The 16,317-nt window shown below is 42.8% G+C and overlaps 1 protein-coding gene across 1 annotated transcript in view; it reads left to right on the top strand.

The window, feature by feature from the left end:
• The window catches only part of NUP153 (nucleoporin 153), a 798,292-nt gene that overhangs the window by 609,581 nt on the left and 172,394 nt on the right, over window positions 1-16,317 (top strand). Inside the window, exon 16 of the mRNA XM_053715838.1 lies at window positions 12,084-13,049. Coding sequence (XP_053571813.1) covers window positions 12,084-13,049 — 966 coding nt within the window. The remainder of the gene's footprint in view (window positions 1-12,083; window positions 13,050-16,317) is intronic.

The following is a 16,317-nucleotide window of genomic DNA, read 5'->3' as shown; positions in this document are numbered from 1 at the left end:
GAAAGTCTCTCTGTACACGTGTCAGAGTTAATTGTATGCTGGGCTTGCTTTTGTTAGACAGCGTAGTGTGTATGTCTGCTGTTTCTTTTAGACTTATCCGGAGTGTATCCCCTGGGTTTAGTGCATATTTATGGGTCACTCGTTTTTCTTTTTTCTGAACTATGTAGGGAGCGGCGCTGATCTATTATGGCGTCTCCATTCTGATTGGGGGTTTTCCTCCCAGGGGCAGATTTCTCTTTCTAGGGTATCTGTAATCCAGGTTTGATGAGAGGTTTTCCTTGAACTGGAAGTTTGGGATCTTTCTCTCTAGGAGTGATTTTTCCAGTCCCAGTTTGGGAACAGGATTTAGGTATTTCCTCAAGTAACTCAGATTCTGTCCTTCAATCTTGAGTTTCTGAGTTTTGGTCATCCTAGACAGACTTTTTAGGTCTTGGGATATTGCAAGAGTGTTTTTTTGGACAAGGTATAGTTCAGGTGTCATCCTTTGAGTTACCTCTCTTTTAAGAGATCTTCTCCAATCTTCTTTTCCAGGGGTGGGAAATGAATCTGGAGTAGGGGTCCCTTGTTTCGTTCACAAGGGTGACTTTTTTTGGGTCTTGCGCCACTGCCCCTTGAATGCATCCGATTCTGTCTGATTTCGGAAGTTATGTAGGGTCAGGCCTGGTTAGTACCTGAATGGGAAGTGGTAATGTCTGCTCTCCATTTGGGAGCCTGTCCCTGAGGAAGGTCCTTCTGAGCAGGGTCCCTTCCTTCATCTCATTTCTTTTATGCTGCCTGCTTGGTTTTGTCTAAGAGTGGGTTTTCTGAGTCGGCCATTGAGATTGTGACTCATGCTTGCGAGCCGGTTTCTAGAGATTTTGTCATAGTTTATGGTGTACTTATTTTTATTGGTGGGAATCCAGGGCCTACTCTTGGAGTAGGGATTACTAGATTTTTTGTCTTGTCTCTAGGATGTTTAGAGAAGGGTTGGTTAGTCAGTACACTGAGGGGTCAGATTTCTACATTAGCTACTTAAGCTTCAGTCTGACGTGCCAGATTTGTTTTAGACACAGTCAGAATTAGGCTTGTGTTTACGTTGGTTGCTCCTCTTTGGAGTCTACCCTTGTTCTTTAAGTTTTGTGGCAGGTTCTGTTTTAGCCTCTTTTTGCCATAGATTTTTTTTTGTTGTTCTGGAAGGCTCTTTTCTGCTCAGAGCGTCTCAGAATTCTTTGTTTGGCGGTGTGATTCTCCTTTTATCTTCTTGCTGATAAGGCGATTTTTGGTACTAACTTAGGTTTTCTTCCTGAGTTGTTTCGGATAGGAATATTTTTAGGTAATTATTGTTCCTCCTTTATGCTCTTATCCTTCTCATAAAGAACGTTGGTGGCACATCTTGGAGATGTACGTGCTCTTAATTTCTATCTACAGGCGACTACGATTTTTCACCAATTTCTGTTTGTTTATCCGGGAATTGTAAAGGTCAGGAAGCTACAGCTACTTTACTTTCCTTTTGGTGAGAGGTATGATTCGTTTGGTTTGAGACTGCTGCACAGCAGCCTCCTGTGAGAATTTCAGCTCTTTCCCTTAGTGTGGTTTCTGCTTCTTGGGTTTTCAAGAATCTAGTTTTCTGGAGATCAGTTTTGCAAGACTGCAACTTGGTCCTCTCTGTATATTTTTTCTAAATTTGATGTGTTTGTCTAGGGCGGGCTGAGGCTACTTTGGGAAAGAGAGGTTTTTCAAGCAGTGGTGCCTTCTGTTTAGGTTCCCTGTCTTGTCCCTCCTTAATCATCTTTGTCCTCTAGCTTGGGTATTGATTCCCAACAGTAATTAATGATGATCCGTGGACTCATCGTGTCATTAGAAAGAAAACAAAATTTATGCTTACCTGATAAATTTATTTATTTCTTGACACGGTGAGTCCACGGCCCGCCCTGTTTTATATAAACATTAGACACCTCTGCACCTTGTTACTTGCTTTCTCTCCTTTGCTTTGGTCGAATGACTGGGGGGTTGTGGGTAGGAAATTATATTTATCAGCTTTGCTGTGGTGCTCTTTGCCTCCTCCTGCTGGCCAGGAGTGGAGTTCCCAACAGTAATTAATGATGATCCGTGGACTCACCGTGTCAAAGAAATACATTTATCAGGTAAGCATAAATTTAGTTTGTTCCTTGCTTAGAGAGACAATTATCATAATGTTTCTTTATTTTCATTATTCCCTGCATTCTGGTCATGGAGCAAGATTCTGTCTTTTAGTAAATGTTAGCTGTGCCTTGAGGGACAAATTGTGTTGCCCTTGCAATTTTGGTCTGCCTGTTAACCACAACTATTGAAAATAGAAATAATTTCTGATATTACGGGTGGGAAAGGGTCTTTCCGACAAGAATAGACCTAAAGTGTGTCAGTAATTTTCGTTCCTTTCGTAACTTCAAAGGAAAGTCTTCCTTTTCCAAACAGGAACAGTCAAAGTCTTCTTGGAAACCCAATCAGTCTTGGCATAAGGGGAAGCAATCTAAGAAACCTGCAGCTGAGTCTAAATCAGCATGAAGGGTTTGCCCCTGATCTGGGATTGGATCAAGTGGGAGGCAGACTTTCTCTTTTTTTATCAAGCATGGATATGAGATGTACCAGATCCCTGGGCTGTGGACATAGTATCTCAGGGTTACAAAATAGAATTCAAAACTTCTCCCAGGGGCAGGTTCCACCTCTCAAGATAATCTGCAAACCTGATAGAGGCATTCTTCAATTGCGTTTTGGATCTTTCTTCCCTGGGAGTGATAGTTCCAGTAAGGGAACATGGTCTAGGTTTCTATTCAAATCTGTTCATGGTTCCCAAAAAAGAGGGAACTTTACACCCTATTCTAGACCTAAAGTGCATCAACAAGTTTTTCAGGGTACCATCCTTCAAAATGTAAACCATAAGTTCCATTCTGCCTTTGGCCCAAGAGGGTCAGTTCATGACGACCATAGACCTAAAGGATGCATATCTTCATGTTCCCATCCACAGGTATCACAAGTTCCTTAGATTCGCCTTTCTAGACAAACACTTTCAGTTTGTAGCTCTTCCGTTTTGGCCTTGCCACAGCTCCCAGAATTTTCTCAAAAGTTTTGGGGGCTCTCTTGACAGTGATCAGGCCTCGGGGAATTGCAGTAGCGCCATATCTGGACGATTGGTTCAGGCGCCATCTTTTCAACAAGGATGTAAAGTGAAACTGGAAAATAGTTCCCTGGTTCCAGCTACAAGAGTAGTTTTCTTAAGGAACATAATAGATTCCCCATCTATGAAAATATTTCTGACAGAAGTCAGAAAATCCAAAATTCTCTCCCCTTGCCTCTCTCTGCAGTCTACTGTTCGGCCCTCAGTGGCTCAATGTATGGAGGTAATTGGGCTTCCATGGACATTATTCCCTTTGCTCGATTCCATTTGAGAGCTCTGCAGTTATGCATGCTCAGACAATGGAACGGGCACCATTCGGATCTGTCTGAGTATAGATCTAGATGAGGCGACAAGAGACTCCCTCCCGTGGTGGCTTTCTGAGGAGCGTCTGTCTCAGGGCACTTGCTTCCAGAGACCCTCCTGGGTGATTGTAACCACGGACGCCAGCCTGCTGGGCTGGGGAGCAGTCTGGGACTCGCTGAAGGCGCAGGGACTATGGACCAGGGAGAAGTCGGCTCTCCCCATAAATATCTTAGAGCGATTTACAATGCTCTGATGGCTTGGCCTCCGTTGTCTTTAAGCCTGGTTTATCAGGTTCAAGTCTGACAATATCACCTCAGTGGCTTACATCAACCACCAGGGAGGAACTCTGATTTCTTTAGCCATGAAGGAGGTGGCTCGGATTGTTCAGTGGGCGGAAGCTTGCAATTGCTGTCTCTCTGCCATTCACATTCCAGGTGTGGACAACTGGGAAGCGGACTTCCTGAGCAGACAGACTTTTCACCCCAGGGAGTGGGCACTCATCCGTTGGTGTTCTCCAGGTTAACCCTCAAGTGGGGGATGCCGGAGTTGGAACTCATGGTGTATCGGCAGAGTGCCAAGCTTCCAAGGTACGGTTCAAGGTTGAGAGATCCGCAGGCCACCCTGATAGATGCTCTGGCGGTTCTTTGGGATTTCAGTCTGGCATATCTGTTTCCTCAGTTTGCTCTCCTTTCACGAGTCATTGCTCATATCAAACAGGAGAGAGCATCAGTAATTCTAATAGCCCTGGCGTGGCCTCGCAGGATCTGGTATGCAAACCTATTGAAGATTTCATCTCTTCCACCTAGGAGGCTGCCTCTGAGTAAGGACCTTCTAACTAAGGGTCCATTCTTTCATCCAAATCTTGTATCTCTGAAGCTGACTGCTTGGAGATTGAACGCTTAGTTCTGTATAAGCGTGGATTTTGTCATTGAGACCATGATTCGGGCTCGCAAGCCTGTTACTAGAAAGATTTACCTTAAGGTATGGCGTAAATAACTTTTATTGGTGCAAATTAAAGGGCTACTCTTGGATTAGGATTCCTAGAATTTTGTCTTCTCCAGAAAGGTCTGGAGAAGGGTCAGATTTCTGCGTTATCTATTTTGTTGCACAAGCGTCTGGCAGATGTAGATGTTCAATCTTTTTCAGGCCCTGGTCAGAATCAGTCCTGTGTTCGTCTATTGCTCCTCCTCGGAGCCTTAACCTTGTTCTTAGAGTTCTGCGGCAGGCTCTGTTTAAGCCAATGCATTTCATAGATATTACGTTATCTTGGAATGTTTTTTCTTATTGCAATCTCTTCGGCTCGGAGAGTCTCAACTCTCGGCTTTGCAGTGCCATTCGCCTTACCTTATTTTTCATGTTTATAAGGCGGTTCTTCATACTAAATTGGGTTTTCTTCCTAAAGTGGTTTCAGATAGAAATATTAATCAGGAAATCTTTGTTCCTTCTCTGTCCTAATACTCCTTCTCATAAGGAACGTTTGTTGCACAATTTGGTTGTTGTGCGTGCTCTGAAATTCTACCTACAGGCGATTAAGGATTTTCGCCAGTCTTTTGCCCTCTTTGTTTTTTTGGGAAGTGTAAGGGTCAGAAAGCAACTGCTACTTCTTTCTCTTGTAAGGTGTATCCAGTCCACGGATTCATCCTTTACTTGTGGGATATTCTCCTTCCTAACAGGAAGTGGCAAAGAGAGCACACAGCAGAGCTGTCCATATAGCTCCCCCTCTAGCTCCACCCCCCAGTCATTCTCTTTGCCGGCTCTAAGCAATAGGGTCTCTCTCGGAAGGGTAAAGTGAATGTGGTGTTAGATTTGTAGTTTTTGTTCTACAAGCAAGTGTTTGTTATTTTTAAATGGTACCGGTTTGTACTATTTACTCTCCAGCAGAAAAGGGATGAAGATTTCTGCAGAGAGGAAAATGATTTTAGCATGTTGTAACTAAAATCCACTGCTGTTCCCACACAGGACTGCGGAGTACAAGAAAACTTCAGTTGGGGGGAACGGTTTGCAGATTAAGCTGCAATAAGGTATGTTCAGTCATTTATTTCTAGACAAGACTGTGATAATGCTAGAAAAGGACTGATAAGATCCCCATGAGGGAAGGGTAAGCTTTATTCAGAGACTAAGTATGGAATTACAAACTTACATTACAGGGCTAATTTATGCTGGTTGACACTTTTTTATGGCAAACGGTTTTTACTTCTAAACATTGTTTTTGAGACACTTAGAAGGTCCTTTTTGGTTTCTTTCAGGGGTTGTTACCCAGATGGCTAGTATTATAACTCCTAGGAGTGTTTCTTTAGGCCTCACAGCACTGGAGTAAGGTGGGAGGGGCCAAATTTCGCGCCTCAGATGCGCAGTTAGATGGACTAGATCTTCAGGCTGTGTTCACATGGTGGCTCCTGCTACAATTTGAGGACCCATAAGAAGCTTTTTCCCCATAAATCTGACTCCTAAGGGAAGGTAGGGCCACAGCAGAGCTGTGGCAAGGTGCTAAATTTGTTTTAACCGGTCTGTTAGCTTACTATTTATCCGGTTTGGGCATTAAGGGGTTAATCGATTTTTTTGCTAGCTGTGCAATCTTACCAATACTTTAGGTACATACTGTGAAAATTTCAGAAAGTTTGGTGCATTTTTCACTGTTTTGGAAAATTGTGTGCCTTTTATTTCTTAAAGGCACAGTAACGTTTTTTTTGCAAAGTGTGTTTTTGCTTGATTAATGTGATTTCTAAGCCTGTTTGTCTTACTATTAGTGTGTTAAACATGTCTGTCACCAAGGAAAATCCTTGTTCAATGTGTTTAGAAGCCATGGTGGAACCCCCTCTCAAAATGTGTCCCACGTGTACTGATATGTCTCTACATTTTAAAGACCATATTGTTGCACTTAAAAATGTGTCCCAAGATGATTCTCAGACAGAAGGTAATGAGGTTAGCCCGTTGACCTCTCCCCAATTGTCACAACCAGTTACGCCTGCTCAAGCGACGCCTAGCACCTCTAGCGCGTCTAACTCTTTTACCTTACAAGATTTGGCGGCAGTTATGGATAATACCCTCTCAGTATTTTTATCTAAGCTGCCCGTGTTACCTGCCAAGCGTGATAGCTCTGTTTTAAGAACAGATAATGAGCATTCTGACGCTTTAGTAGCCGTATCCGATATACACTCACAACGCTCTGAAATGGGGGCGAGGGATGTGCTGTCTGAGGGAGAAGTTTGCGATTCGGGAAAGGTTGCTCCTCAGACAGACTCAGATACGTTGGCCTTTAAATTTAAACTAGAACACCTCCGCTTATTACTCAGGGAGGTATTAGTTACTCTGGATGACTGTGACCCTTTGGTGGTCCCAGAGAAATTGTGTAAAATGGACAAGTACCTAGAAGTTCCTGTTTACACTGATGTGTTCCCGGTCCCTAAGAAGATTGCGGATATAGTAACTAGGGAGTGGGATAAACCAGGTATTCCATTTGTTCCCCCTCCTGTTTTTAAGAAAATGTTCCCCATATCTGACACCACGCGGGACTCGTGGCAGACGGTCCCTAAGGTGGAGGGGGCTGTTTCTTCACTTGCTAAACGCACAACCATACCAATTGAGGACAGTTGTGCTTTTAAAGACCCTATGGATAAAAAATTAGAGGGTTTACTTAGGAAACTTTTTGTTCATCAAGGTTTTCTTCTCCAACCTATAGCGTGCATTGTTCCTGTAACTACTGCAGCTGCTTTCTGGTTCGAGGCGCTGGAAGATGCGCTCCAGACGGAGACCTCATATGAGGATATTATGGACAGAATTAAGGCTCTTAAGCTGGCTAATTCTTTTTTCACATATGCCGCTTTCCAACTAGCTAAGTTAGCGGCAAAGAATTCAGGTTTGCTATTCTGGAGCGCAGGGCGCTATGGCTCAAGTCTTGGTCGGCCGATGTGTCGTCAAAATCCAAACTGCTGAACATCCCTTTCAAAGGAAAGACCCTTTTCGGCCTGAATTGAAAGAGATTATCTCAGAAATCACTGGGGGGAAAAGGCCATGCTCTCCCTCAGGACAAATCCTTTAAGACAAAGAACAAACAAAATAATTTTCGTTCCTTTCGAAATTTCAGGAGCGGTCTCGCTTCCTCCTCCCCTGCTGCGAAGCAAGAGGATAACACTTCACAACCCAGGGCAGCCTGGAAACCTTACCAGGGCTGGAACAAGGGTAAACAGGCCAAGAAGCCTGCAGCTGCCCCCAAGACAGCATGAAGGGGTAGCCCCCGATCCGGGACCGGATCTAGTAGGGGGCAGACTCTCTCTCTTCGTTTAGGCCTGGGCCTTAGATATTGTATCCCAGGGATATCTTCTAGAATTCAAGGCTCCCCTCCAAGGGGAAGGTTCCATATTTCTCGTCTGTCTACAGACACGACAAAGAAAGAGGCGTTCTTACGCTGTGTAGAAGACCTACATACAATGGGAGTGATCCACCCAGTTCCAATTGCGGAACAAGGGCTGGGTTTTTACTCAAACCTGTTTGTTGTTCCCAAGAAAGAAGGAACTTTCAGACCAATCCTGGATCTCAAAATTCTAAACAAATTCCTCAGAGTCCCATCATTTAAGATGGAGACCATTCGGACAATCTTACCAATGATCCAGGAGGGTCAATATATGACTACCGTGGATCTAAAGGATGCTTATTTACACATTCCTATCCACAAAGATCATCACCAGTTTCTCAGGTTTGCTTTTCTGGACAAGCATTATCACTTTGTGGCTCTCCCTTTGGGGTTGGCCACTGCTCCCAGAATTTTCACAAAGGTGCTAGGGTCCCTCCTGGCGGTGCTAAGGCCGCGGGGCATAGCAGTGGCGCCTTATCTAGACGACATCTTAATTCAGGCGTCAACTTTCCAAAGAGCCAAGTCTCACACGGAAATTGTAGTGGCCTTTCTGAGGTCTCACGGGTGGAAGGTGACCATCAAAGAGAGTTCTCTCTCCCCCTTCACAAGAGTTCCCTTCCTAGGAACACTTAATAGACTCCGTAGAAATGAAAATATTTCTGACGGAGGTCAGAAAGTTAAAACTCTTAACTACTTGCCGAGCTCTTCATTCCATTCCTTGGCCATCTGTAGCTCAGCGCATGGAGACAATCGGATTAATGGTAGCGGCAATGGACATAGTCCCTTTTGCACGGATATACCTCAGACCACTGCAACTATGCATGCTCAAACAGTGGAATGGGGATTATGCAGATTTGTCTCCTCAAATACAGTTGGATCAGGGGACCAGGGATTCTCTTCTCTGGTGGTTGTCTCAGGATCACCTGGCTCAGGGAATGTGTTTCCGCAGACCAGAGTGGATCATCGTAATGACCAACGCCAGTCTGTTGGGCTAAGGGTGCTGTCTGGGACTCCCTGAAAGCTCAGGGCTTATGGTCTCGGGAAGAAGCTCTTCTCCCGATAAACATTCTGGAACTGAGGGCGATATTCAACGCTCTTCAGGCATGGCCTCAGCTAGCTGCGGCCAAATTCATCAGATTTCAGTCTGACAACATCACGACTGTAGCTTACATCAACCATCAAGGGGGAACAAGGAGTTCCCTAGCAATGATGGAAGTAACCAAAATAATCAGGTGGGCGGAGGATCACTCTTGCCACCTCTCAGCAATTCACATCCCAAGAGTAGACAACTGGGAAGCGGATTTTCTAAGTCGTCAGACTTTTCACCCGGAGTTATTTGCCCAGCTGACTCAGCTATGGGGCACTCCAGAATTGGATCTGATGGCGTCCCGTCAGAATGCCAAACTTCCTCTTTACGGGTCCAGGTCCTGGGATCCCCAGGCGGTGTTGATAGATGCTCTAGCAGCGCCTTGGTCCTTCAATCTGGCCTATGTGTTTCCACCGTTTCCTCTCCTTCCTCGTCTGGTTGCCAGAATCAAGCAGGAGAGGGCGTCAGTGATTCTAATAGTGCCTGCGTGGCCACGCTGGACTTGGTATGCAGACCTAGTGGACATGTCATCCATTCCACCATGGACTCTGCCAATGAGGCAGGACCTTCTACTTCAAGGTCCTTTCAAACATCCAAATCTAATTTCTCTTGTCTGACTGCTTGGAGATTGAACGCCTAATTCTATCTAAGCGTGGTTTCTCTGAGTCTGTTATCGATACCCTGATTCAGGCTAGAAAGCCTGTCACCAGGAAAATCTTACCATAAGATTTGGCGAAAATATCTTTGTTGGTGCGAATCCAAGGGTTACTCATGGAGTAAGATTAGGATTCCCAGGATATTGTCCTTTCTCCAAGATGGATTGGAGAAAGGATTATCAGCTAGTTCCTTAAAAGGACAGATATCTGCTTTGTCTATTCTTTTACACAAACGTCTGGCAGAGGTACCAGACGTTCAAGCATTTAGTCAGGCTTTAGTCAGAATCAAGCCTGTTTATAGACCTGTGGCTCCGCCATGGAGTCTGAATTTAGTTCTTTCAGTTCTGCAAGGGGTTCCGTTTGAACCTTTACATTCCATAGATATTAAGCTTTTATCTTGGAAAGTTTTGTTTCTGGTAGCTATCTCTTCTGCTCGAAGAGTTTCAGAGTTATCTGCTTTGCAGTGTGACTCACCTTATTTGATGTTCCACGCAGATAAGGTAGTTTTGCGTACCAACCCGGTTTTCTTCCTAAGGTTGTGTCTAATAAGAATATTAATCAGGAAATTGTTCCTTCTCTGTGTCCTAATCCTTCTTCGAAGAAGGAACGTCTGTTACACAATCTTGATGTGGTTCGTGCTTTAAAGTTCTATTTACAAGCAACTAAGGATTTCAGACAAACAACTTCATTGTTTGTTATCTATTCTGGTAAGAGGAGAGGTCAGAAGGCGACTGCTACCTCTCTTTCCTTTTGGCTGAAAAGCATCATCCGTCTGGCCTATGAGACTGCTGGCCAGCAGCCTCCTGAAACAATTACTGCTCATTCTACCAGAGCAGTGGCATCCACATGAGCTTTTAAAATATGAGGCTTCTGTTGAACAGATTTGTAAGGCAGCGACTTGGTCTTCGCTGCATACTTTTTCCAAATTTTAGAAATTCGATACTTTTGCTTCTTCGGAGGCTATTTTTGGGAGAGAGGTTTTACAAGCAGTGGTGCCTTCTGTTTAAGGTACCTGTCTTGTTCCCTCCCTTCATCCGTGTCCTAAAGCTTTGGTATTGGTATCCCTCAAGTAAAGGATGAATCCGTGGACTGGATACACCTTACAAGAGAAAACAAAATTTATGCTTACCTGATAAATTACTTTCTCTTGTGGTGTATCCAGTCCACGGCCCGCCCTGGCTATTAAGTCAGGTAGATTTTTTTGTTTAAACTACAGTCACCACTGCACCCTATGGTTTCTCCTTTTTCTTCCTAACCTCCGGTCGAATGACTGGGGGGTGGAGCTAGAGGGGGAGCTATATGGACAGCTCTGCTGTGTGCTCTCTTTGCCACTTCCTGTTAGGAAGGAGAATATCCCGCAAGTAAAGGATGAATCTGTGGACTGGGTACATCACAAGAGAAAGTAATTTATCAGGTAAGCATAAATTCTGTTTTCTCTCTGGTTGAGAAGTATTATACGGTTTGCCTATGAGACTGCTGGTCAGCAGCCTTCTGAGAGAATTACGGCTCATTCCACAAGGGCTGTCTTCTTTTTATGCTTTCAAAAATGAAGCTTCTGTGGAACAGATTTGCAAGGCTGCAACTTGGTCCTCTCTGCATACTTTTTCCAAATTTGATACTTTTGCCACGGCTGAGGCTTCTTTTGGGAGAAAAACGTTCTTCAAGCGGTGGTGCCTTCTGTTTAGCTCTGCCTGTCTTGTTATCCCTCCCTAGTCATCTGTGTCCTCTAGCTTGGGTATTGGTTCCCATTAGTAATTGATGACATTGTGGACTCCTCATATCTTAGGAAAGAAAACAAGATTTATGCTCTCCTGATAAATATATTTCTTTCAAATGACACAGTGAGTCCACGACTCCGCCCTTTAATTTAAGACCGTTACTTTTTTACTACACCCCAGGCACTTCTACACCTTGTTATTCCTTGATTCCATTTTCCTTCAGTCGAATGACTGGGGATTGTGGGTAGGAAAATGCCACTTTAACAGCTTTCCTGTGGTGCTCTTTGCCGCCTCCCACTGGCCAGGAGTGATATTCCCACAAGTAATTGATGTAGTGGACTCTCCATATCCGGAAAAAAAATTTTTTATCAGGTAAGCATAAATCTTGATTTTATGAATTAGGTAGAACATACCATTTTAAACAACTTTACAGTTTACTTTTATTAAATTTGCTTTATTCTCTATCATTTGTTGAAGGAGCAGCAATGCACTACTGGTTTCTAACTGAACACATGGGTCAGCTAATGACAATTGGTATATATATCGCAACCAATCAGCAGTTAGATCCCAGATTATTTGCTCCTGAGCTTACCTAGATAAACCTTTCAGCATATGATAATAAGAGGAAGCAAATTAAATAGATGTAAAATGGATAGTTGTTTAAAATTCTATGCTATGTCTAAATCATGAATGTCTAATTATGACTTTACTGTCCCTTTTTAAAGTTTGAAAAAATAGCTCTATTTATTTTAGTAATCGGTTTGAAATGCTGTTGTGATTTTGCTTTGAATTTACGGCTTTGTATTTATATGTTGCAATTTTTTTTTTTCTTCAGATACAGAAGCTTCAAAGCAGACCTTCGGCTTAATAGGCAGTGGTTCTAGTGCAACTCAATCAGGTGCTTCGGCAAGCTCCAGTAATGCTTTTGGCAGTACAGTACCAACAGGTGCTTCTGCAAGTACCAGCAGTTTGTTTGGCATTGCAGCTCAGTCTTCTACCCCTTCAGGGTCCTCTGGCCTCTTTGGAAGTACAACTCAGTCGACCACTTCTGTAAGCACCAGTGGTGTATTTGGCAGTATAGTACCTACAAGTGCTCCTGTAAGCACCAGCAGTGTGTTTGGCATTACAGCTCAGTCAAGTACTTCTGCAGGCTCCAGTGGTTTGTTTGGCAGTGTGGTACAATCGAGTGCTTCTGCAGGCTCTGGCAGTGTGTTTGGCACTGCTGCCTCTTCAAGTACTCCTGCAGGATCCAGCAGTGTGTTTGGCAATTCTGCCTCTTCGATCACCCCAGCAGGCTCCAGCAGTGTATTTGGCAATGCTGCCTCTTCAAGCACCCCTGCAGGTTCTACTAGTGTGTTTGGCAGTGGTGCCCCTTCAAATGCCCCTGCAGGCTCCAGCAGTGTGTTTGGTAGTGCTGCCACTTCAACCACTCCAGCCAATTCAAACAGTGTATTTGGCAGTGCAACTCCAATTACTACAAGTTCAAGTAGCATTTTTGGTGCAGCCCCAACAAGTACTTCAGCAAACTCAAGCAGCATATTTGGTAATTCAACGACAACCTCCAACACCCTTGCTGGGACTTTTATGTTTGGACAACCTAGTAGCACTGCTGGTGGCTCTGTGTTTGGCAGCACCACTGAATCAAAGTCAAGTTTTGTCTTCTCTGGTCAAGAGAGTAAACCAGCGACTACCTCCACAAGCACACCTGTTGCCAGCCCTTTCCAATTTGGAGCAAATCCTGGAGCTACTAACCCAGTACAAGGGTTTAACTTTGGAGGTGCAAACGCATCAAATGTATCAGGTACAGAACACCAGCTTTGTATGTAAATCTGCCTTGTTTAAAGTATACATTTAACTTCACAATAATATACTGTAATAAAAGGAGCAGTGTACACTTTAATGTGTTCCTCTACAAACTGATCATTCACTTTTATTTTCTCATTTGAAATAGCTGATTTCTTTCATGTAATTAGCAAGAGTCCATGAGCTAGTGACGTATGGGGTATACATTCCTACCAGGAGGGGCAAAGTTTCCCAAACCTCAAAATGCCTATAAATACACCCCTCACTACACCCACAAATCAGTTTTACAAGCTTTGCCTCCCGTGGAGGTGGTGAAGTAAGTTTGTGCTAGATTCTACGTTGATATGCGCTTCGCAGCAGGCTTGAGCCCGGTTTTCCTCTGTATGCAGTGAATGTCAGAGGGATGTGAAGAGAGTATTGCCTATTTGAATTCAATGATCTCCTTCTACGGGATCTATTTCATAGGTTCTCTGTTATCGGTCGTAGAGATTCATCTCTTACCTCCCTTTTCAGATCGACGATATACTCTTATATATACCATTACCTCTGCTGATTCTCGTTTCAGTACTGGTTTGGCTTTCTACTACATGTAGATGAGTGTCCTGGGGTAAGTATTTGCCTTGATTCAGGATGATCAATATTCCTTATTTCAGACAGTCAGTTTCATTATTTGGGATAATGCATATGAATAAAACATTTTTTCTTACCTTAAAATTGACTTTTTTCCCTGTGGGCTGTTAGGCTCGCGGGGGCTGAAAATGCTTCATTTTATTGCGTCATTCTTGGCGCAGACTTTTTTGGCGCAAAAAATTTCTTTGTCATTTCCGGCGTCATACTTGTCACCGGAAGTTGTTCGTGTTTGCGTAAAAAATGTCGGTGTCACCGGATGTGTCGTCATTCTTGGCGCCAATAATGTGGGCGTCTTTTGGCGCTAAAAAATGTGGGCGTCATTATTGTCTCCACCTTTTCTCACTTTATTTAAGTCTCATTTTTCATTTGCTTCTGGTTGCTAGAGGCTTGTTCATTGGCATTTTTTCCCATTCCTGAAACTGTCTTTTAAGGAATTTGATAGATTTTGCTTTATATGTTGTTTTTTCTCTTACATATTGCAAGATGTCTCAGATTGACCCTGGATCAGAAGCTACTTCTGGAAAAACGCTGCCTGATGCTGGTTCTACCAAAGTTAAGTGTATTTGCTGTAAACTTGTGGTAACTGTTCCTCCGGCTGCAGTTTGTGATGAATGTCATGATAAGCTTGCTAATGCAGATAGTATTTCCATTAGTAATATTCAATTACCTGTTGCTGTTCCATCAACATCTAATACTCAGGATGTTCCTGTTAATATAAGAGATTTTGTTTCTAAATCTATTAGGAAGGCTATGTCTGTTATTCCTCCTTCCAGTAAACGTAAAAGGTCTTTTAAAATTTCACATTTTTCAGATGAATTTTTAAATGAACATCATCATTCTTATTTGTCTGTTTCTGATGATGATTTTTCTGGTTCAGAGGATTCTGTCTCAGATATTGACACTGATAAATCTTAATATTTATTTAAAATGGAATTTATTCGTTCTTAAAGAAGTTTTAATCGCATTAGAGATCGAGGAATCTAGTCCTCTTGATACTAAATCCACTAAGCGTTTAAATTCGGTTTTTAAACCTCCTACAGTTATTCCGGAAGTTTTTCCTGTCCCTGATGCTATTTCTGAAGTAATTTCTAGGGAATGGAATAATCTGGGTAATTCATTTACTCCTTCTAAAAAGGTTTAAGAAATTATATCCTGTGCCATCTGACAGATTAGAGTTTTGGGACAAAATCCCTAAGGTTGATGGATATCTCTACTCTCGCTAAACGTACTACTATTCCTACGGCAGATAGTACTTCCTTTAAGGATCCTTTAGATAGGAAGATTGAATCCTTTCTTAGGAAAGCTTATTTATGTTCAGGTAATCTTCTTAGGCCTGCTATTTCTTTGGCTGATGTTGCGGCAGCTTCAACTTTTTGGTTGGAGGCTTTGGCACAACAAGTGTCAGATCATAATACTCATAGCATTGTTAAACTTCTTCAACATGCTAATAACTTTATTTGTGATGCCATCTTTGATGTCATTAGAGTTGATGTCAGGTACATGTCTTTAGCTATTTTAGCTAGAAGAGCTTTATGGCTTAAAACTTGGAATGCAGATGTCTTCTAAGTCAACTTTGCTTTCCCTTTCTTTCCAAGGTAATAAATTGTTTGGTTCCCAGTTGGATTCTATTATTTCAACTGTTACTGGGGGGAAAGGAACTTTTTTACCTCAGGATAAAAAATCTAAAGGTAAATATAGGGCTGCTAATCTTTTTCGTTCCTTTCGTCAGAATAAGGAACAGAAGCCTGATCCTTCCCCTAAAGGAACGGTTTCTATTTGGAAACCATCTCCAGTCTAGAATAAATCCAAGCCTTTCAGAAAGCCAAAGCCAGCTCCCAAGTCCACATGAAGGTGCGGCCCTCATTCCAGCACAGCTGGTAAGGGGCAGATTACGATTTTTCAAAGAAATTTGGATCAATTCGATTCACAGTCTTTGGATTCAGAACATTGTTTCACAAGGGTACAGAATAGGTTTCAAGGTAAGACCTCCTGCAAGAAGATTTTTTCTTTCTCGCATTCCAATAAACCCAGTGAAGGCTCAAGCATTTCTGAAATGTGTTTCAGATCTAGAGTTGGCTGGAGTAATTGTGCGAGTTCCAGTTCTGGAACATGGTCTGGGGTTTTACTCCAATCTATTCATTGTACCAAAGAAGGAGAATTCCTTCAGACCGGTTCTGGATTTAAAAATATTGAATAGTTATGTAAGGATACCAACATTCAAAATGGTAACTATAAGGACTATTCTGCCTTTTGTTCAGCAAGGGCATTATATGTCCACAATAGATTTACAGGATGCATATCTGCATATTCCGATTCATCCAGATCATTTTCAGTTTCTGAGATTCTTTTTTCTAGACAAGCATTACCAGTTTGTGGCTCTGCCGTTCGGCCTAGCAACAGCTCCAAGGATTTTTTCAAAGGTGCTCGGTGCCCTTCTATCTGTAATCAAAGAGCAGGGTATTGTGGTATTTCCTTATTTGGACGATATCTTGGTACTTGCTCAGTCTTCACATTTAGCAGAATTTCATACGAATCGACTTGTGTCATTTCTTCAAGAACATGGTTGGAGGATAAATTTACCAGAGTTCATTGATTCATCAGACAAGGATAACCTTTTTAGGTTTCCAAATAGATTC

This window comes from Bombina bombina, chromosome 5 (genome assembly GCF_027579735.1).
Source record: "Bombina bombina isolate aBomBom1 chromosome 5, aBomBom1.pri, whole genome shotgun sequence".
Taxonomy (NCBI): Eukaryota; Metazoa; Chordata; class Amphibia; order Anura; family Bombinatoridae; genus Bombina; species Bombina bombina.
This window is presented reverse-complemented; position numbering and strand designations above follow the sequence as displayed.